At 41.2% G+C, this 24,145-nt stretch overlaps 1 protein-coding gene across 16 annotated transcripts in view; it reads right to left on the bottom strand.

The window, feature by feature from the left end:
• The window catches only part of TEAD1 (TEA domain transcription factor 1), a 271,440-nt gene that overhangs the window by 12,586 nt on the left and 234,709 nt on the right, over positions 1-24,145 (bottom strand). For all 16 annotated transcript variants that reach the window (XM_009186557.4, XM_003910207.5, XM_009186558.4 and 13 more), the window contains 2 exons: positions 6,200-6,340; positions 887-1,039 (listed from right to left, as the gene is read on the bottom strand). In XM_009186557.4, coding sequence (XP_009184821.1) covers positions 887-1,039; positions 6,200-6,340 — 294 coding nt within the window. The remainder of the gene's footprint in view (positions 1-886; positions 1,040-6,199; positions 6,341-24,145) is intronic.

The raw sequence follows: 24,145 nt of genomic DNA, 5'->3' as shown, positions 1-24,145 counted from the left end.
AAAACACAGAACCATCCAGGGGCACTGGTGAGTTTTCCCATCATGGACCTTGAGCACTATTTTCCCTTCCTTTAGCTACCCATTAAGTTTGTTTTGTCTGTTTTGAGATGGGGTGTCACTATGTCACCCAGGCTGGTCTCGAACTCCTGGGCTCGGGGGACCCTCCCACCTTGGCCTCCCAAAGTGTTGAGATTAGAGGCATAAGTCACTGTACTCAGCCTAGCCAGATTTTTTAGCCTATGAAGAACATTTTCCTCCTCCTGGTCATTGCATTCCATGCATTCTATTCTAATCTATATTTCTTCTGGTACTGAGAGCTTTTATTTTCTTGCTTTAATGCATGTAACTTCTTAGAAGGCCTTGGAAGTCCATCATGGAATGTGTCAAGGTATGTCTGAAGTACAAACCTACCAACTCAGCTTTTGTCTGATTTGCATACCATGTTGCTGTTGAGACTAAAACTTGGCTAACGTTGAAATTACCTGTGGAACTTAAAAAAATACACATGCCTGGGTCCCATTCTCAGAGATCCTGATTTAATTGATCTAGGATACAGCCTGAGTATCTGGATTTTTAAAAGTTCTCTAGGCCTTTCTACTCTGCAGCCAGAGATAAAAACACATCACTTTTTATTACCCAGCTGAATTCCAGTTCTGTGAACCTTAGAAACCCCAGCCACATAAAACCCCTTCTCTTCTACAGACTCAAGCCCAAGTTTTCCCTATAGATGCTGCAAATTCAACTGCTGACCGACCACCAGGAGCCCAATCCAACAGCCTGGTCAGTTCCCTCGGCACAGGCCCAGCACCTCCCAGGACCACCTTCCTCACTTCTGTCAAGCCTCGTGGCAGCATCTGCCCACACAGGAAAGAGACAAAACCATTACCAATAAAATTGTGAAGTTTTCCAAAACACTGTTCATCATATATTTCTCTGGTAAGTGTTTGAGCTTGTGGATGAAGTTGATCATATATTCACACATTGGGGAGCGGTTTATTCGGTATACAAATCGGCCATTCTCAAACCTTGCATACTCCGTCTGTGAGGAAAAAAAGATTTGAGTATTTTTACACTTTTGACTTCAAAACACATGAAACAGATATTACTGCCTATAAAAAAGCCTTTTTTCAACATGAATCATCTTCTATATGCTATACTACTTACGTAATTTACTTAATTAAAAAGAAAACTATCTCCAAATTTATTGCTATACATAGAATCTATTATTTTTCTGAAAGTTTTAAAAAAAATTAGTTGGAAAGATGATAGCTTTAAGAAGAGTTGATAGATCCTTTTAGCAAAGGTCAGAAAAAAATATAACTGCCTAATTATGATGCTTTACCTGGAGGAGATCTGTAAAAGCAGGCCCCAGCTAGTTACAATTCTTCAAAGAAAATCTCTCTTTATTGTGATAAAGCCTCACAGGTTAACAACCAATATAGCTAATCTCTCTACTTTAGAAAAAACTGATTATTTCTCACAGATCATGAGCCCCTGAATGTCGGCTGTTTATGAAAGGAAGAAATTCAGAAAATACTAGTATATATGCTGTTTCAAGAACTCAGAAATAAGAAACAAGGTTTCCTAGATAACCTTGGATCAAAAGGAATTAAGAAAATTACAAACTAAAGAGCAATGAAAAGGGAGATATTTTACATCAAAACATATCAGCCACGATGAAGCTGCACTTGAAGGAAACTTAATGAAGCAGCCTCATATGTCTTCATCATTAAAGATAAAAATTTACAGAATAAAATACGCATCCTTAAAAAATAAAAAATAAAAAAACCCAAACCACAAAGAAATCAAAGGAAGCCAGGAAAAGGAAATTAATAAAGATAAAAGCTCAAATCAATGAAATAGAAATGTAAAATGTAGACAGAATTAAAAACTGGTCCTTTAGACAGACAAAATAAACTCTTCACATAAGTAAAAAGGAGAAAAAAGAAGTGGCAAAACCACAATTACAGTAAAAATTACAAGGTACATAAAAGATTTCACATAACCCTAAAGCAGACACACACACACACACACACACACACACACACACACACACACACGGCGAAGCAAAGAAAACCCAGCGGATAGAGATGCTTTCCCAGAAAAATAAAAATATAACTTGCTAACACTGAATCAAAAAGAATGGGAAATTGTCAATAAATAGATCAGTCATTGTGGAAATGACCACAACTAACAAGTTTAGCTATTTACCATTGAAAAAAGGGGAAGCCACAATGGATATAAAATTTCAATTAGGAGAAATAAGCTCGAGAGGTCTACTGTACAACAAGGTGACTATAGTTAATACCAAAAATTTATTCTCAAAATTTTATTCTCAAAAATTGCTAAGAGAAGATTTAAGTGCTCTCACCACAAAAATTGGTAAGCTATGTGAGGTAATATATATGTTAATTAGCTCGATTCAACCATTCTACTGTGTATACATATTTCAAAACATCATGTTATATACCATAAATGTATAAAATTTTTATTTATCAATTAAAAATAAATAATTAAAAGTAGATGCTAAAAAACATATGAAGACCAAACAGTTTCAGACCTAAGTTTTATGTAATCTTAAAAGAATAGTTATTTCCAGTGTTATTCTTTTTATGAAACTAGTGTACATTCAAGACTGAAATTTGGCAAAGAGGTTATTGAAAAAAGTATGTAACTGGGTACTGGCAGCTCACACCTTTAATCCTAGCACTTTGGTAGGCTGAGGTAGGCAGATCGCTTGAGCCCAGGAGTTTGAGACCAGCGAAACCACATTTCTACAAAACAATACAAAAAATTAGCCAGGCATGGTGGCATATGCCTGTAGTTCCAGCTACTCAGGAGGCTGAGATGGGAGGATTGCTCGAGACCAGTGAGGCTGAGGCTGCAGTGAGCCAAGATCATGCCACTGCACTCCAGTGTGGGTGACAGAGTGAGACCCCATCTCAAAAGAAAAAGAAAAAAAGAAAAAAGTATAGACGAATATTACTTATGAAATGTAATGTGAAAATTCTGTGTAAAATACCAGCAAATCGAATCCAACCATACATCCAAAGTAGGACTGTTTCAGGAATGCTGTGGTGTTTCATATACATTGAGGAAATGTATTAACTTGTTATGTCAACAACTTGGAAGAAAAGTCATATAGCAACAGTTGCTGAAAAGCATCTGATAATGTATTGCAGCTGTAACTAATAAAAATCCTAAGTAAAACAGGAATAAAAAGAAAACATTTAAATTAGTAATAAATACCATTAATAAAAGCCTACAGTAAATATAATCCTAAAGGGCAAAACACCAAAACTTTTTCAACTAACATCAGTTAACTATACAAGGGTAACCCAGGAATCCGGGGGAAAAACTAAAGTTAAGTATGAGAATTTGCTAAAATGGCCATATTGAAGACAGAGATGCAAAACTAAGAGCTTTTCTCTATTCTATTAATTCAAATCTAGAAATAGCAAATTACAACATATTATATAATATTTAGAAATATATTTAACAAGAAAGAGACAAATCTGTTTGATGAAAATGATAAAATCTTATTGAAATATATAAAATGAAATGAGAATGCAAATAGGTTCTTGATTGGAAAGATTTAGTATCAAATTCTCCCAAAAGGACATCTAAATCTGATGCAATTACAATTAGATTGCTCAAACAAGGTTTTCTTCTTTATATGTTTAAGTGATTGAATTAATTGGAAGAATAAATGTTGGTTACTAGCTTAGAAAATATATGAAAAAGAAGAACAGTGAGACTGACTTGCCTCATCAAATATCAGAATATACTATAAAGCCACTGTAATCAAATCAACATAGTACTGGGATACGTAGAGACAAATAGTGGGTGCAATAGAACAGTGGGACTCCAGGAACAGCTCTCAGAATATATGGTAATTTAAAGCGGGCAGATCTGTTTAACTGGAAAAGAATGAATCATTTCATAAGTGGTTTTGATACAAATGCCTATTTGGAAGAAAATATTAAGTGGACTACTACTTCACACCAAATGCTGACATACATTCTAAATAGATAAAAGGCTTAAGTGTAAAACCCCACCTACCACACACACCACCTTCTCCATAAAAATTCCTGTGATTTTATCCGTCAAAAGCAATCTTTCCCTGCTCCTTGAATTTGCAAAGAGCTTTGGATGTATCATCTGAGGACACCAGTAATTTGACATTTGGGAAACTGAGTAAGCTGTCTGGTTCATCTTTTCTCAAATGCACCTGTCCAGGCAGGGAATTCCAACTACAGAGAACATCCCTGACAACTTAGCTATTGACTAACATTGCCTAACACACATCTTCCACACTCCCAATCACCCACAGGTAATTTTGCTTCCTCCTTCTTAGAGGAGAGGAGGTCATCTGGTTCCAGGTGTCCCAGCCATGTTTCATGATACAGCCACCTTCTCACCTCCTGGGCTTTCCACACATTATGTTGAGCCAATTCCCCTCCTCCCAACTCATTTTTGTCCTCTGCTCTTCTGTTTATGTCTCCCTCTACTTATCCTAGGGCTGGTGGCTGCTCCCCAAATTTAATCCTCATTCCTGTGCCCTTTCTATTCCCTCTCTGCAGCTAGGTCTCCATTCCTAATCCTTAATGCTCAGGATTCCCAATTCATATTTCCAGTCTTTACCTGTCATCCAAGTTCTAGCCTTGCATCTATAATCATTACCTATACCCTCTTGAACACCTTATTTCCTTATCTCTACTAGTGGCAGTACCATCCTTCCAAGCATAAAATGTGAGTGTGACTTTTGACTCTTCCTCCTCGTTAACATCCAGTTAGTTTCTAAGTTCCGTTCAAAACGTCTTACTGGATTCCCACTGCCACCACCGTGGGAAAGCTCATGACCCCTAAGCTTAAATTGTCCATCTAAGTCAACTCCCCTGGATCCTCTTCTGCCAGCATAACCTTTCCTCAACCACATTCTCATAAGGCCTGTCCAGTGCTCAGGGGGTTTGTGCTATTGCTATGAGGGCCTGCAGCATCCCAAATCCTCATTGCTTAGCCCAGGGTCTTAAGAAATAAACCCTTCTCCCTCTCTCCCTCCTCAGCACAAAGTCTTTGTACAGCTAAGGTGGGCTCTTGAACCTGAAAGGTCCAGGGCCACTGGCTTACTGAACATGGATCAATTAATTGGGTGATGGGTAGAAGACACTAAAAAACACAACCTTTAAGAAATGCCAACAACAAACATTATTCTACAGAGCAACTCACCCTGATCAAACAAATATACATCTTTTTAAAGGGAGGACGGTATGAAACATAAAAGCCATAAAAAGATATTGGATCCTAATATATAATAAACTCTATCTAAAACAATTAAAAGCAAAGGCAGTGGAAATGGCAAAAGCAACAATATCCAACTCAAGCTGTCATGGTTTCAGAGGGCAGGTGCCAATCAGCTGAGTACCACCTTGACATCTATCTACAATGCCTGGGAGTGCCCTTGGACCTAGGGGTTGGGTGTAGAGAGGGCATCATTCTGAGTGGCAGGGCCTATCTCCACCCAGCTTTCATGCCAGGCTACCCCACAAGGCCTCACGCAGAGGTGCACAGCACTGGCTCAGCAGGGCACAGCCGACTCCAGACACAGTCAGAGGACTGGCACGGGACCTCCTATTTGCTTCCTTTCAGGTGCTTCCAAATCACTTTACCTTTTTAGAAGTAACAGGAAAAGAAGTGGGAGAAAGGAGGAGAGTGATATGGTTTGGCTGTGTCCCCAACCAAATCTCACCTCGAATTGTAATCCCCACATGTCAGAGCAGGGGCCTGGTGCCAGGTGATTGGATCATGGGGGCGATTTCTCCCATGCTATCCCTGTGATACTGTGGGAGTTCTCACCAGATCTGATGGGTTAAAAGTGTGTGGTGGTTCCCACCCACCTTTCTCCTGCCGCCATGAGAAGATATGCCTTGCTTTCCCTTCACCTTCTGCCACCATGATTCTAAGTTTCCTAAGACCCCCAAATCATGCTTCCTGTTAAGCCTGTGGAACTGTGAGTCAATGAAACCTCTTTTCTTCATAAATTACCCATTTGCAAGTAGTTCTTCATAGTAGTGTGAGGTAATACAGAAGGTAAGAAGGAGACATCCAAAAAAGTACAACTGTCTGCCCCAAGGAAGGCTTAAAGGAAGGCAACAGTCTGCCCTTGAATGAAGTTTCCAGTATACAGAGGCCAACTTACCTCTACTTTTTCTACTACTTGCTTCCCAAAGGAGCAAACTTTGGTGGAACAGGTGACTGTCATATTTTCAGAACTCTCGTACTGACTGGTTACACCATAAAAAGCCCCAGCATCATCTTGAATATTGCAGTTTAAATCAGCCTGTTGGAAAGGAAATGGAGGTGTGGGTTATTCTCTCATCCCAGGCGTCACGGCACCGAGCAGTAACTTTCAGGGTAAGACATCCGCTTGGCTGAATGAACTCGGCTGGCTTGGGAAGGTGATGCTCATCTAGAAACAAGTTCAATACTCATCTGTCATTTTTTAAAGAGGTTGCTGATTTGGGCAGTCCTCTCTTGAAATGACAAGCTACATGTATCAATTTTGTTTTACTTTCTTGCATTCAGTATCAGAATAACACTATGTCCTTGCAATAAAAGATCCACAAGGTCTTTGAAATATGCACAGAAAGCAGGATATTAATTGGATTCATATTCACTCATCTTTAAAGATATTAAAAAAACCAGGAGACTGCAGCTGACTAGCCATTTGTCATACATGTACAAACAGAAACTTTCTTAAAAATTAGAATCTGGAGGGGAAATGGTTCCTATTAAAGATTGACTTACAAAGATGTTAAATAATGAGCATAAGTTGCCATTCATTTAACACATTTTTATTAAGTACCTACATGAGAGGTTCATGCTAGACAATGTACAGTTTTGCCTACAACTGGTTACAGAAAATAACTATCATTCAGATAGAAAATAAGTATCAGGTCAAAGGTACTTAGAGTTCCAGCAATGGAAGGTATGACTTTCCACAGGGGGTCTCAGTTCAAGAATGATTTAGACTGGCACATGCAGGGAAGGCTGGGGGTACAGTACAGGCCAAGGCCTGGAGTGCTGCATTCTAGCTTCTGTGCATGGATTAAGGACCTCAGACTGGGACTTTGGAAGTACAGCTTGGGCACAGGTTATGGGGGCTAAAAAGGCAGTATGGATTGTATTCTGTGGGAAACAGATACCCCTTGAAAGCTTGGGTGCCCTTCAGACAGAAATGTCTTCAGCAGGATGCAGTGGCCATTGGAGAGGAGAAACTGGCTGCTGCAGCGTTTGATCACTGCAGTGGTCTGAATGTGCCCCCACTAAATTCATGCATTGGAAACTTAATCCCCAGTGCAAGAGTGTTGGGAGCTGAGGCCTTTTGGGATGGGTTTAGGTGTTGAGCCTCTGCTCTTGCATATGGGTTAATGCTGCTGTAAGTAGGGCTTTCAGAAGTAAGCTGGCTCTCTTTGGCCCTTCATCTGCCTTCCACCAGATGCTGCAGACTTGCTCTTGGACTTCCCAGCCTCTAGAAATGTGAGAAATGAATTTCTGTTCTTTATAAATTACCCCAGGCTGTGGCATTCTGTTGTAGCAGCACAAAACAGACCAAAGACAGCCACAGAGTAATAGCTGCCTTCCCTCAAATATCTACCAACCCCCTGCTCCGCATCAGGCACAATGCTCAGAGCTGGGGATAGAACAAGCAAAATCTGAGCCAGGACCTGCTCTCGTGAGCTTACAATTAAGCGAGGAACACACCACACAGAGCTAAGCACCAGGGAGAGAGGTACGGGGGGACATGAGCACAAATGGTGAGGAGTGGGCTCCCAGGGTCAGAGGCGCCTCTAATGATGATGCAACTCAGATCCCAAGAAAGAAGACGAGGCTTAGGCAAGAGAAGCATTCCATAAGAGAGAAGAGGGTGTTCAAAGGGCACATAGCCAGAAAGAAGGACTAAAGAGAAAGCAAGAGACAGAGGATGGCAGGAGAGCTGGAGAGGTGGGAGGGCTTGGGTCTAATATCCTGAGACCAAAGGACACAGTGAGCAGACAGTCCTGGAACAGTGACAGGGCACAACCAGCTCTGCTTTTCAAAAAGGCACCTCTGACCACAGCTCGAAGAAGACTCCAGAAGAGAGCAGAGAGGATGTATATATATACTAGGAGGCCATTATAGCAGTCCAAGCGAGAGACGATAAATGTGGGCTGCTGTGGTGGGTGTTGAAGCAGAGGTGCGTGGATCTGACACTCAAATGAGATTTTATATTTTGTGAGGTTTGGCACTATTTTTTTTTTTTTTTTTTTTTTTTTTTTGAGACAAGGTCTGGCTCTGTCACCTAGGCTGGAATGCAGTGGTGTGAGGCTCACTGCAACCTCCGCCTCCCAGGTTCAATGGATTCTCCTGCCTCAGCCTCCCGAGTAGCTGAGATTACAAGCATGTGCCACCACGCCCAACTAATTTCTGTATGTCTAGTAGTGACAGGGTTTTGCCTTGGTGCCCAGGCTGGTCTCGAACTCCTGGCCTCAAGTGATCTGCCCACCTCAGCCACTCTAAGTGCTGAGATTACAGGTGTGAGGCACCATATCGCACCAGATTTGGCAGATTCTGGCTGGCTAATTTTTATACCTTGACAGGCACTAACCACTAAGACCTGAGTCATCATATACTTAAAAATAAATATCTACATTTAAATTTCCTTTTTGAATTGGTTATTAGGAAAATGTCCATCTCCTTAGGCAAAACTTCCTGCTTTCTGTCTACAAATAAAGAGAACCATGTACTCCACATTCCCCTTTTCACCTTATGTGCCAAGAAATTCAAAGCTAAATTCAGAGTTCAAACTATAGTAATTAACTTGCCTCAGGTGCTTCTAATAGCTACTAACAGTCAAGGTACAGCTCCTTTTACTGGTTTCCAACCTGCTTTAACTTGTACTTATCCGGTTTTACGTTACCCATAAATGTAGTGAGCTTTCTCACATTCTGCTTTTTGTATTTTATGGGATATAAATCATAAATAAATAAAAATACCCAGGTGTGCATTTTTCTCACATTCAAAGGTTTTAACATTTGGCTCCACAAAAGAGCAGCTCAGCAAGAAATAATGCATGTCTTTCCCTAACTGAGATCAGCATCTCAACTCCCAAGGCTGAAGGGGCCCCTGGGTCTAACTGAGCTCCAGCCTCCAGGGAAGAAGGGCTACCATACACCTCAGGCACACAGGGGCTCTGAACACTGGAATTCCCATCGAGCTTTCAACATGGTGGTGTTACCTTTAAGAACTGCCACTGCCTTGCTTTGCTACCACCTCAGAATACTTTGCTGTGAAAAGCAGCTCAGGTGCTTTATGGTGGCAGGATTAACGCTGTTACTATTATGATGGAGCTTGTGCCAAAACGTTCCAGATTTTTTTTTTTTTTTTTTTGAGATGGAGTTCTGCTCTTGTTGCACAGGCTGGAGTGCAGTGGCGCGATCTCGGCTCACTGCAACCACTGCCTCCTGGGTTCAAGCGACTCTCCTGCCTCAGCCTCCTGAGTAGCTAGGATTACAGGCAGGCACCACCGTGCCCAGCTAATTTTTTTGTATTTTTAGTAGAGACAGGGTTTCTCCATGTTGGTCAGGCTGGTCTCGAACTCCCATTCTCAGGTGATCCGCCCACCTTGGCCTCCCAAAGTGCTGGGATTACAGGCGTAAGCCACCGGCCTGGCCCAGCATTTTTTTAAAAAGTAAAAACATGCATGTGGTAAAGAGGGGGGAAAAATAAAACTATAAAATGGGCATGAACCCAAAAATTTGCCAACCTCCCTAAGGGTAACCAACGTTATCCCTTTCTCAAGTATCCTTTCAGAGACATTCAGCACTTAGGCATTCAAGCATTCCAATTCCTCCTTTATCACACAAATAGTAGCACATTATATTAATTTTTCTAAAACCTGGCATTAAACATATATACCTAGGCATCTTAGAACTCATATAGTACTAATATGGAATTTCAGTATTATAAAGTACAGCCATTTAAAATAATGAACAGCCACACTTTCTAGTGGCTGCACATACTGTTCTATGGCACAGATACACCATAATTTAATACACGCTCTACTGATGAGTATCTACGATGCTTCCCAATGATGCTACAGTAAGTTTATGTTGAGCAGAAAAGGTGTATTCAAAATTATTATTTTTCTTTCAACTTTAAATTCCCAGCTTTGAAAAAGAGTCTTCATGTGCTATAAATACACTGTGAGCTAATGTTGTACTAGTTGATTTTGATTAATCAAGTTGTTCTGAAAGACTAGTAAATAATCAAATGTAGTCTAGCAAGCTGGGTGTGGTAGAACACCTGTAGTCCCAATTACTCGGGAGGCTGAGGCAGGAGGCTTGCTTAAGCCCAGGAGTTTGAGACCAACCTGGGCAACATAGCAAGACCCTATCTCTAAGCAGGGGAGAAAGCAGTCTAGTGGTTTTGGTGTACAGAGTGGACTACGGAAGGGAACACAGTGAAATAAGCCATTGTGTGTGGGGGACGGGGGGGGTCACTGGGAGAGTAAATAGATTTTTAAAAACTGTCAACCTTAACTTAAAACATACAAAATAATCTGTCAATATATATAATTTTAAAATGTTAACTAAGTTTAGAATGGTATTATTCACCATGATGTTAGTAAAACTGCTGAATACGTTCACAACTGTTACGGTTCTGTCTGTGTGAGGTTCCACGCTTAAGTAATGCTGGTGAAGGCAGCTGTCCCACAGCAGCGGCACACCTAGCAGATCTGACACATTTTTAAGACTGCCTACCCTTATTTGACAAATGATTTTCAATAATAACCAGCACTCTACTTCAGCTATTTAAAATTTTAAACATAAAAATTCCAAAAGCAGAAACAGAGACTGAGGGAAGGGAAAAAAAAGTTCTGTTTCCTCATCTTCATAATCATTCTACTATTGTTGCTCATTGACAAATCTGTTTAACTACTGAACAAGTAGCACCATGGGGACTGTGGACTCAGACTGCACCCGAAATGAGTACAAGGCTGGGTCCGCATGTGTTACTAAAGGAGAATTAATATAATGGATAATGTGCATGGTAATTTGAAGCATATAGATGTTTTATATATAAAATAAAAATTCACCATTATATATGTTGTATACGTACATATATAAAAAATAAAAATTCAGCTGGGTACCGTGGTTCACACCTATAATCCCAGCACTTTCAGAGGTTGAGGCAGTAGGATCACTTGAGCCCAGGAGTTCAAGACCAGCCTGGGCAACATAGGGAGATGCCATCTCTACAAATAATTTTTTTTTTTTAATTAGTCGGGCATGGTGGTATGTGCTGGTAGTCCCAGCTACCTGGGAGGCTACAAAAGGAAGCTTCCTAGAGCCCAGGGGTTTGAGGCTGCAGTGAGCCACATGATTTGTACCACCGCACTCCAGCCTGGGCAACAGAACTAGATGCTGTCTCAAAAAAAAAATTAATTAAAAAAATTGAACACTAACTTCACCAATTATTTAGGACTCAGGCCAACAAAGGAGGTTTTGTCAGTTAATATGGTGATAATAAAAAGAAAACTGATTTTTTAGACGGTTTTGTCACTGTCGTAAATTCCTTACAGCCAAGCAACATCCTTATTGTTTGCAGCTGGGGCAGACCGTACCTACCACCTCACCATTGGTTTACCATTATCTCTTAGAACTCCCCAAACGACTTTAATATAGCTTTCATTTGGAATGGATGATCTGTAGTTACAATGACAGAATTATTCAAAACAAAGTTATTAAAGAATACCCAACCTACCCTCAGAAACCATCCCAACAAATTACGTGTTTTAAAGTCGTCAAAGTTACTATTTTTACATAAAATTAAAACATAACATACATTCAGAGAAGTAAACAAATTGGAAGTTTACAGCTCGATTAATTTTCATCAAGTGATCCAGCACCCAGATGAAGAAATGGAAGTCCCTCTCTCCCCCAAATATCCTTCCTTCCAGGCACAATAATCCATACACCTTGCCAGTGTAACCATGATCCTGAAACATTACACATTAGTTTTGTCTGCTTTCTGAACTTTAAGCAAGTGGAACTAAACAGGGTTTACGCCTGTGTTTAGTTTGTTTACTCAGCATTTGATTTGTGAGATTCAACCACATTGTTGTATATAGTTCATTCATCCTCATTACTGCAGAATATTGCACTGAATGAAAAATGCCACAATCTATCCACCCTATTACTTAGGGACATCTGCAAGGCTTCCAAATGGACCTATTACGAAGAGTGCTACTATGAACGTTCTTGAATATGCTTTTGATGAACATACGGATGTGCTTCTATTGGGTGTTCCTAGGAGTACAATTGCTCAGTCATAGAGTCTATGTGCATTTTATCCTTCATTTAGATAAGAGGTAAGGAGAAACAGTCTGAGAAAATTCTCTATTTAATTATTAGTGTAAATTTAAGAGATTAGATTTTAAAAGGCTTCCCAACTAACAGTAAATAACCAATTTGCCATTATAACTGCTTTGTAATTACCCTTGAACATAGAAAAATAATTATGTAGCTATCCAACCATATCACAAATGCTCTTCAGGAATTTTCTAGGAGGAAGTAATGATGTAAAATATAATTATCTGTCAGCTGATAGTGTTATGGCTATTCCAGAAAGAAATGCAGTCACTGAACTCCCATGAAGCAAAGACTAATATCAAAGAATGTTAGCATTAAGTCAACAACAAAGGAGTCTGGGATTTGCAGAGTTCATTATCTACCCTACTGACACGTCCCCCTCCCAAATGAAAATCACTCCAGGTGGAAAGCAAACCTATTTCATGTAGTTCTGAAAGCAAGAAAATGAGTTTAAAAAAATGTACCACTATCAGAGATACAAACTATTTCTGCCTAAGCAGCTTTTACCTAACCACAGGATATTTTCTAAAAGTAAATAAAAACAAAAATCCAAGAAGCAGTTGAAAACTAGTAAAACTTATCTTTCCAATAAATTCCAAAGTCAAACCATATCCCATCTTCTGGGCACAAGCTGGCCAAAAAGGTTGGTCATGGGCCAGGTTCTGCAGTGTTAAAAAACAACACTTAAAAATATGGCTGGGGAAGTCCAGGCAAATGAGCGCTTCTAAGAAATCTTCTTCCTGTTTGCTCTAGAAACAGAGACCCTAAACTCTAAGCTGAAACTTAGTTCAGAGGTCAACTCTCTCCTACTTTCAAAAGCAGAAATCCTTTCCACAGCATCCTGATCTGCACTGCCTTAAAGCTAAATACTGTCAGACACAGGAAAACCACTTCAATAACGCTGCTGGGCCAGGCACAGTGGCCACTTACGCCCAGGAGTTTGAGACCAGCCTGGGCAACATAGCAAGACCCCATCTCTATTTATAAATAATTTTTTTTCTATTTATAAATAATAATAATGTTGCTGGACAGTCTTAACTGTTAGATAATTCTTTTTTCTGTTATATTAATTTTCTCTGCTACAAATTATCACAAATTTAGTGGCTTAAAACAAGACAAGCTAATTATTTTATATTCCTGTAGGTCAGAAATTTAATTCAGCTCTCAGCCAGCTAAGATCAAGGAACTAGAAGGGATGCAACTCCTTACTAGACAGAGGCTCTGAAGAGGGTTCTGTTTCCTTGCCTCTTCCAGCTTCTGAGACCACCCACATTCCTTGTCCAGGAGCCCCTTGCTCCATTTTCAAAGCCGGAAACACCAGCTGAATCCTTCTCACATGTCAACTGTCATCTCTCTGGATGTCTTCTTTTGTCTCCCTCTTCTGCTTTTAAGGGACCTTGGGACCACACTAGGCCCACTTAGATAATCCAAGATATTCTATCTGCTGATTAACAACTTTTAATTCCCCTTTGCCATGTAATGTACCATTATCCACAGATTCCATGGCTACAGATGAGGCATCTCTGGGGATCCATGATGCTGCCTATTACATCTGTTAAGTTGAAATGAGCTCCTCTGTAACTTCCATCCAGAACTTCAGGTACCAGAGACCTAAGAACACTTCTGTAACAATTCTGCAGTTCTCTTTCCTTTCCTCCTTAACTTCACCATTCCTCTCCTCCTCCTCACCCACATAGTTCTTCAGGTTCTGTTTGCTTCCCAAGATTCAAGTTTTACATTTACTTTTTTAAACTCTGTCCAAAGTTCAGTCCTCCATTCATCCCATCCAGTCTGACACTGGTCCAGGCGTCTGTGAATGCTGCCTCTCATCTGTCATCTCATCTCAGACACTGGACTGACAGCACAGGCAGCAGAAGTGAGGGATTTGGAATCACTTTTTGGGTCTCGCTTTTCTCATCTTTAACCACAGGGAAGATGACCTGTTTCCAAAGGCCACGGTGGTAATATGAGGAGATAAGGCATATGAAATTCATCTGCAATCTATAATGTACTATAAAAATTACAGTCATTAACAATACCTATAATCACTCCTGTTCACTTGTCAATTTGAAATATTGACCACGATAGAGATGAAGATGGAGCCTCAAGTCACATCTACAGATACCTTACCTCAACGAGACAAGAGTTTGTGATCAATAAACACAATAAAGACTGTCACCACGGAGCCAGTCTTGGCCCCAACCCACATTTGTCGGGTGTGTGGCACAGATGCAACACTGGCTTTTTCCAAACAGAAAAATTAGGACTTTTTCTGGTTTGTGTTTATGATGGGTCTTATGTATTGAGTACAACAGCTCAAACAGGTACAAAATTATCTTTCTCACAAAGGCATGATTAGACATGTTATAGAATTCTTTCTGGGAATAAAAAAAGGCACCATTAACACATGTGCGTTGAGTGAATTAAAGACTTTAAGGTCTATTTGTGGGCAAGTCCTGAAAAACAACAAAAAGTCAAAGCAGAAGCAGGTTTGAATGATGGGCAGAGGAAGCGGACAGCAACAGAAAACAAAAATACACCCCATCAAAAGCTTCCAAATTCTTTCCCAAATCATCCTTCTCTTACACCCATTACTTCCATAACTGAAACAGTTTAAGTCCCCAGATAAGAGTCTGGATTGGTTTCTCCTCTATCACCTCTTACTCAGTAAGCCCATTTATTCATAGATCTGTTCTCTTTTTTTGAGACAGAGTCTCACTGTGCTGTCCAGGCTGGAGTGCAGTGGCACAATGTCGGCTCACTGCAACCTCGACCTTCTGGGTTCAAGTGATTCTACTGCCTCAGCCTCCCAAGTAGCTGGGATTACAGATGCATGTCACCATACTAATTTTTGTATCTTTTAGTAGAGAATGGGTTTCACTATGTTGGCCAGGCTGGTCTCGAACTCCTGACATAAAGTGATCCACCTGCCTCGGCCTCCCAAAGTGCTGGGATTATAGGTGTGGGCCACCATGCCCAGTCATCCTGGAGCTGTTTGGTTTAATTTCATGTTTTTGTCTTTTGGGAGTAAATATGAAAAATGCAACACTCTCCAAAGATTGACCCTTCCCATTTCAAGGGTAAGGAAGAATGAGGCCTCGCCCAAGTATGTGGGATCTGAAGTCCTTGGAGGTGGGTGTTAGGCCAAGGGACAGAGTGGATCATCCCTGCAAAACCTCTGTCCTCTGGAGACCTGGTTGTGGGGCAGAAGGATTAGGAAGTGAAGGCTGCTTCTGCCCAGTGAAGAATGGGAGTGAGCAGCTCACACGGCAGCAGCATTTGGCAGATGACAACAACTTTGTCACAAGCTTCACTGGGGAAAAGCCTGTTGGAACAAAGGCAGAGAGATAACCTCTAAGGCATGAGGCAGGGGCACAGCAGGGGCACGGGTCAGGAGAAGGCTGTGGACCTTCCTTTCCTATCCAGAGGGCTTGGAAGAGCTGCAGAGAATGACATGATTGCAAAAATGAAAACATCAAGAGGACGGTCCCCAACCAGAGACAGTCTAATAGGCACTGATGGTTGCAACAAGACGCTGGCATTTTAAAACACTACTTTGAACCTCTCCTCTTCATCCTCTCTGAGCAATGATCAAAGAACCAAGATTTCAAATTGTGAAGCAATTTTTTCCAATGGTAGCATCTGGCTCCTTGGCAGGCAGTGCTGGGAGCTGGGCCCTGTGACGGGCAGCCGTCCAGGCCTGCCACATGGTGAGGCTCGACCAGGCAGGGCACGCAGTGCGGCATTGCAGCTGCTCCCACAGGCACCAAAGGACAATCGCTCTGCACTGGGCCTGGAGCTGTGGGGCAAAAGTGCCCCTAGAGGCAGCACTGTCATGTGGGGGTCTGGAGAAAGCTGGCTGCTCTCAAAGGCTCCTCACCCTCTCATTTGCATGCATCTGCATCCTGGCTAAGACCCTTGAAGTCCGTCCCATTGACATTCAGAGGCTTGGGGTGGGTAGGGAAGCTGGGCCAACTGTGAGACAGCTCCCCAGCAAGGAAGCCTGCATTTAGGGGGAGTGAAGGAGCTGCCCTCAGAAAAGAGAGTCTTTGAGTGTGTTCACTTCGGCCCTTATGCCCTGCCCAACCCAATGTTGAGACAGCAGCTGTAGCCTGCCTGCCACAGCTGTTTTAAATAAGAATAATAGGAATAAACTCAGCCGCGGCTCTTCAAGTTACTTCCCGCTAATTATGGCATATATTTACATCTACAAAATAGAAGATTTTTAAAAACACCACCAAGGCCCCCTTTATTGTGCAGATTGGCACCCCTATTTGAATTTCATAAACATTTAGTACTTCAAAGAATCTTAAAAGCTTGCTCTAATTATGATATGCAGTAGTTGAAAGGCTGCCTGTCTGCACTGCAAATTCCTACAAATACCAGCATTCGGTTTTTCAAAAATTCAATTAATATCACCCACACAACTTCAGGTGACCGCCAGTGGCAACTTCACATAGTGGCTAGGATGAAAGAGTCGGGTCTCAGCTCCAACTACAAAGCAGCTACACGGGCCAGTTCTTTCCAATAGAGGCAAGTAATGAGTTCTGGGTGCCCAGCTGAGCTGGCCCGAAACCCTTCTCATTCATCAGGTGTGTGAACACTGGCCCAGACACCACCTTTCCCAGGAAACAGGACCTTTTTATGGTTTCAAGGTTTTGTGCATGAAAAGTTTTTCATAGAAAAACAATAACAACTCCAAACCAATGATACGTAAGTGAACTAACAAGTGCAGAGTTGCCAGATAAAATAGGGAACCCAGTTCACTCGCATCTCAAATGAACAGCTAATACTTTTTCAGTACATATGAACATATGTGCCAAATACTCTATAGGACATGCACACCAAAAAAGTATTCATTGTTTACTTGAAATGCAAAGTTAACTGGGCAACCTGCTAAATCTGACAACTCTACTATCAAGAAACCTTTACTATGAAGAATAAAAACTGAGACTTACCCTCAAATTTTCATTGCTGTAAAAGGCATCATATGTCCAAGATACTTTAGGTAGGGAAAATGAAGTTGCAGGAAACACTTAGAGCATAATCCTTTTTTAGTAAAAACAAGTGATGTATATGTGTATGTATAATGTTTGTAGAAACATATGTAAAAGTCTAAAAGGATGCGTTCCAAATTTTGGGATCTGGCTGACCACAGGCATGCATGTGTGCAAGGAGGATCTCACTTTTTATTCTATATTCCTTTCAACTGCTCAAACTATTCATAACAAACCTACATTACATTTTTAATTTAAAAAGTAAATTAAAATGGGGTGGACTTGGGGGTAGGAGGTACTGTGGATCTTCACCTGCACATGGAGAGGTGATCTCTCACACCACCAAGGGCCTAAGGTTCAGTTTTATGCAACTGACTGAGATCCCTGAAGTGTCCAGTTAATTCAACTATGCCTTGCAAAACTGGGTCTGAAAATATGCAGCTACCCCGACTATGCCACATCAATTCTTTCCTTCTCAGGTTTTTCTTGAGGTGAAATGGTAACAGTGACAGCATGAATCAAGCTAATCGTGGCAGCAGCTCAGGTGGGATCGTGGCTTAGCATCTCAGTCTGTAGTCACAGAAGGGAGTGGAATTAAATGGCCCCAGAAGGAAGGGACAGACCCCTGACCTGGGCTTTCTTAGCAACCACAGAGCCGAAGGACCCAGGACAGAAAGTCTCGTAGGAATAGCTATTGGAATGAATTCCTTCATGAGGTCACGACAACTCCCAATGCAAGAGATTCTGCCCAGAAGCCCTGAAGATTTAAGAGTTGAAGGTTGAAAAAAAAGAAGGATCTGTGGTTTATCAGAAGAGGATGGGAGGAAAAGTATGTAAGCTTTTGTGCTCATTTTCCAAGCTATCCTATCCTGTGAAATCCATGATTTCATTCCTATCATGTTTTAGGCTTTCAGAGGATTCAGGTATGGTCTTTTGAAGTGAATCCCCCATGACCAGTGTTTCCACCCACATCTCTCCCTATTCTCCAAGTTCGGTAAGCCCCAGTGGCCATGGGGACCCCTCACCACCTCCCAGTAAGACTCCTTGTCTGTACATGAATATTCACTGCCCTGAAAACTCCTTCTCACTCCCCTTGCATTGACCAAATTCTATCAAGATTCTGTTTAAATGCCATGTCTTTGTGAGCCTTTCCAGAATGTTCTCAGGGAAAAAGGGTTCCACCTCTGTGCTTCCACAGCAACTTCTGCCCACTTCCACTACAGCTCCTACCCCTCAGTGCCATCGTTTACCTGCCCACATGTCTGCCATCCCTCACCAGACCCTGAGGCATGAAATCAGAACTTCTCAATCACATCTGCTTCCCAGTTTTCCAGAAGCAAAGTCGAGATTGGCAAATGTTTGTTGAATGACTTTCTGGCAATAAAGTGGCCCAGAAAAGCTTTCGAGTGAGTCTCCTGAGGTCTCCTCCTCCTCCTACGAATTGCTTGCGGATGATTCTTCACAAACTCTCAGGTGGTAATGTGAGCTGGCAATGTGGCAGAGTGCCCTGTGCACAGCAATTTCTTTAGGACCATTTACTGATTGAAATAAAATAACTTTCCAGGTAACTTAAAAAAAAAACCTTGAAAATCTATTATACACATTGCAGCACTGAACAAAGGCCACAGACAGGGTACACTCCCTTGGAAAGGCCTACAAAGAAGTTTGGCATCCAGGGCTCGGGAACCAGGAAGGAACAATCCTAAGCAGCAGTCAACACAGAAAGTGCTCACAAGCTCCAGATATTTTTCTTATGAAAACAAACCAAAATGGGCAGATACACAAATGTATTGATTTCTCTATTCCTGTACTTACAATAGCAGGGCCTGCCTATCAAGAGATTTAAAAAAAAAAAAAAAAAAGCTCATATAACTACAGTCTAGCCCCTAAGTACCTCTAAATATCATGATACTTCTCACTAATCTTTCTTCTACTTAAATCATTTCATAACTTAATATTGTTCAGTTAACTTTAAAACTTAACACATTTTGAGATGAGACAGAAGTAGAGAGAAATGGAAAACTTATTGAGCTGAAAGGCCCCTCCTTCCTGATAGCAGTTCAAAACATGTGGAAAGCAAACGATTTCATATTGTTAACTTCCTCTTCCATGAATAGCAACAAGACATTTGGTTCCAAATGACAGACTCAGGTCTACAATTCCAACCTAAACCATGCAGAATACAATTAGAAACAGGCTGAGAAACAATGGGGGCAGGGTCTGTTTTGCCGGGTTACTGTTTCTTCTCTTTAAATAAAACCTGGTTTTATGCAGAGTGACTGTCATTTTGTTGAACAAACGTGATTTCATTTCTACCAAGACAAAAGAATCTTCTGAAGGCTGTCCTCTTTCCAGGTAACTTGCTTCCCCCTTTTTTTTTTGAGACGGAGTCTTGGTCTGTCACCCAGGCTGGAGTGCAGTGGCCGGATCTCAGCTCACTGCAAGCTCCGCCTCCCGGGTTTACGCCATTCTCCTGCCTCAGCCTCCCGAGTAGCTGGCACTACAGGCGCCCGCCACCTCGCCCGGCTAGTTTTTTTTGTATTTTTAGTAGAGACAGGGTTTCACTGTGTTCGCCAGGATGGTCTCGATCTCCTGACCTCGTGATCCGCCCGTCTCGGCCTCCCAAAGTGCTGGGATTACAGGCTTGAGCCACCGCGCCCGGCCTCCCTTTTTTTGTTTTATAAAATATTCTCACATCTGCTATCGTTAGTAAAAGTAGGCTTGCTTTTTCTTCCTTTAAAAATAATAGGTTAAGAAAGTAAATTGGCCAGGCACGGTGGTTCATGCCTATAATCCCAGCACTTTGGGAGGCCAAGGCGGGTGGATCACCTGAGGTCAGGAGTTCGAGACCAGCCTGGCCAACATGGCAAAACTCCATCTCTACCAAAAATACAAAAATTAGCTGGGTGCAGTGGCAGGCACCTGTAATCCCAGTTACTCAGGAGGCTGAGGCAGGACAATCACTTGAACCCAAGAGGCAGAGGTTGCAGTGAGCTGAGATTGCACCACTGCACTCCAGGCTGGGGGACAGAGCGAGACTCCATCTCAGAAAAAAAAAAAAAGAAGGAAAGTAAATTAAGTAACTATGCAGACAGTATTGTCTACACTGAATGATCATAATTCCAAGAATTTTAAAATACAAAACATTTTTAAATAAGTATAGGGTAACATCATATATCCTGGTTTCTAGATATGACTAATTTGATAATGATTAGAGAGAAAGAATTATATTAAATGTGTATTTAAAAATTTGTTATAACCTGGCAACATGATACAAATCCATAAGATTTCACTTTTATATTGCTTTCTTCTTTATTATTCCAATCAAAGTTTAAGACTAAGCCTTTATCGTACTAATTATTATTATGAATAGTTTTGGGTTGTAATGTTTATGAATAGAATGTTAAAAGCATATAGCTTTCTTTAGACCAGTGTTTCCAATCTTGACGCCCTTGAGCATTAGGACAGGGAATAGAGTTCTGAGGCCCCTCCAAAGGTATTAGTCTCAACTGCATGTCTTACTTGGCAAAAACCATAATTTTATTTCCTTAAGTAAACTTCATGTAGCTGGAAATTAACTGCTTTTGACAGTCAGCTGTGAGCTACACTTGGGTTTTTGGCCTTCAGGATGCATGACTGAATCATACGTCCTCTAGTTCTGGGAATTCAATCTATGATCAATTCCCAAGGCTGTTGACATTTTCTTACATTAATTGCACTGTCTGCCACGTCACTGGCAATCCATCTGCCTGAATCTCAATGCTGCAGTGAAGCACAGCTTCATCCACTTGGGGATGGACAGCCTTCTTTCCCAGAGCCTACACAGCACCTGATCATGTTTTGTAAGGAAAAAAGAAGTATGATTATCTGCCAGTGACAAGTGTTTGCCTCACGTATAACAAAGCTGGTTCCAAAACTCCTCTTGAACCATAATAACAATTTCAATGCCACATCAATGTGTAATTTTCTGAGATGGTTTAATTAGGGATTTAAATTTAAGCTAAAATTGAACTGCTATGGTACTATAAAGTGCAAATAACTCAACTAAGGTGTCCATGGAATGGCAAGATGTCTTCTACGCTGGCCAAGGTCAGGTGATAATAACCAATCACAACCTATTCCTCTGCCTAGGGGTGGTGAAGATGCTTTTTTTGTTTATTTGTTAAATTCTACTTCAATTTCTGGGATACACATGCAGGATGTGCTGGTTTGTTACATAGGAATACGTGTGCCATGGTGGTTTGTGGCACCTACTGACCTGTCCGCTAAGTTCCCTCCGCTCACCCACTACCCCGCAATAGGCCCTGGTGTGTGTTGTTCCCCTCCCTGTGTCCCCATGTTCTCACTGTTCAACTCCCACTTATGAGTGAGAACATGTCACCGGTGTTTGGTTTTCTGTTCCTGTATTAGTTTGCTGAGGATGATGGCTTCCAGCTTCATCCATGTCCCTGCAAAGGACATGATCTCATTCCTCCCTATGGCTGCATAGTATTCAATAATAGACTGGATATAAAGAAAATGTGGCAAAGCGCTTTGGACATCAACTGACAGAAGCATCCCAACTTTAGAACTGTTGAAATGGGAACAAGTCTATGTCTTAGAATTGAAGAAATATGGTGCTTCAACCTTAATAGTAATAATTGCTTCTACAGAGGATGAGGAAGAATCAAAGACTTTTGAATAAGAAGAAAAAATGAAAGCAGATGTAGAGGAACTCAAATAACAAGTGACAATAGAAGATTGCTTTTTGTTTTGTTTTAAATTCCGCCAGTCAAGGCTGATGAAGATGCCTGGTCTACTCATGCATGGCCTGAGAGAGTAACTGCTACAACTATTTTAGAAAGCAACATGGTTATTTACACACATAACCATGTGTGTAAATCACACCACTGCACTTCAGCCTGGGCAGCAGCACAACACTGTCTCAAAAAAAAAAGACAATTTGAAGTATAATGACATATGGCTAACATGATATTTCATAAAGAATAAAAGTGGAGTGTCAGATTGCACGTATTCCTTGATCAAAACTACATAAACATGCATCACATTAGGTTATATTCATGATGCATTTAGGACTGAATTAAAAATTATATATTCCCAACTGTCTAGAATGTTATACCTTCATAATCATAATATAAAAACAATGCTGCTTTCTCCTTCTAATGGTAGTTGCAGGATCTCACTGACTTGTCTAGTAAGACTCAGACTTGAACTTGAATTTCCTGGTAATGGTAGTTGATTCACCTTACGTTTTGTATTCTTTTACGTGACGGTCAGTCAGGTGTGGCCACAGGACAAAGGAGGAGTTCAGGAAAAAAATTTACTACACTCAAAGGTCCCCAAGACAGGAAACATGGCAGGCTATGAAGGGCCACATGGAAAGATACTGGGGTGGTCAGGAGGCAGAAAACAAGGGGCTAGCTTAGACCAGAGCCTTTCCTGAGCTTTCCATGGACATGGCAGGGGAAACAGAGTGACCAATTAAGGACTGACTAGTTTGAATAACTCCAGCTGGCTCTAAGCTGCAGAGGTGGTCCCTAGCTGTCTGGTACCATTCCGGGGAATGATTAGGGCAGAGGAACACTGCATCTTGGGGTTGGACCAGATAGAGGAGGTCTGATTCTAGACTGGTTCATGTGCTTATGAAAAGCAGGCTCCTGGACTATCCTGTTGGACAGAATCATTTTCCTACTCTAAGAAGTGGCTAGACCCAGAAGGGCCAGTCTTTTCGCAGCAAGAAAGGCTTTTAAAAAAAAATCAGAACATAGTAATATACAGAATACGTATATGAAAATACACCTTAGCTCCCATGTAAACATACACCAGAGCATCCCATAATGACAGGACTTCAGAGAGAAACTACCAAGGCTGCTATCCTTCAGCAATTACCATTGGCTTCCATTTAAGTGAAGCTGTGTTGGGATGGTTTCTAGTGACAGAACTGTGCTCCCTGAAGAGGCCATGCGCAGGTTTACAGAAAGAGCATGGATTCTGGACTCTAGCAGATCTGGCATTTACTAGCAATACGATGTCACAGAAGTCACTTTGCCTTTGTATGATTCGGTTTCTTCATGTGTAAAGTGGGACTCATCACATGTTCTCATAAGGATTAAATAGTATCAAGTATGTGCTTAGCCCTGGCACAGTGCTTGGCTTAAAGAAGGTACCAGTTAAGCGTCAGGTTCAGGTACTGCTGAAAAAGAGAGGAACCTCTTCCCTTCCCTTCCATTCCTGCAAAATCACCTTTTCTCTCTTTGTAATTAAGTATGTTGTAGAATTAAAACACATAGGAGTAAATAAAAAGAAGGCAAAAGAAATAGAAAGAAATGAATAAGAAGCTGTCATGAAAAGGAAAACATAATAAAACTAGAAAAGGCAAAATGCAGAGTCTGTAACACTCAGTAAAAAGAATCCCATTACTCTCTTGACTGAAAAATGGTTAAAACACCGACTATTCCCTACTGCTGCCACAACTAAATTCTGATTCCTTCTCTTTCCAAATTTTTCTACCCACCTATCTTTCCATTACCAGTGAAGACTCAGCTGCAACACACCTCAATGCACCTGAAACATACATTACACACATCCTGTCTCAGTGCCTTTGCTTACCAGCCCATCTAAGACGTCCTCTGTAATCTGTACCCCAATACTCACAGACATAATGGCTGAAGGAGAGGAACCCCTAAGATCTTACTGGTGAGAATATAAAATGGTACAACCACATAAAAAAGAAGT

The sequence above is a fragment of the Papio anubis genome, chromosome 12 (assembly GCF_008728515.1).
Source record: "Papio anubis isolate 15944 chromosome 12, Panubis1.0, whole genome shotgun sequence".
Taxonomy (NCBI): Eukaryota; Metazoa; Chordata; class Mammalia; order Primates; family Cercopithecidae; genus Papio; species Papio anubis.
Note: the sequence above shows the minus strand (reverse complement) of the source record. Positions and strands in the feature narration are given on the sequence as shown.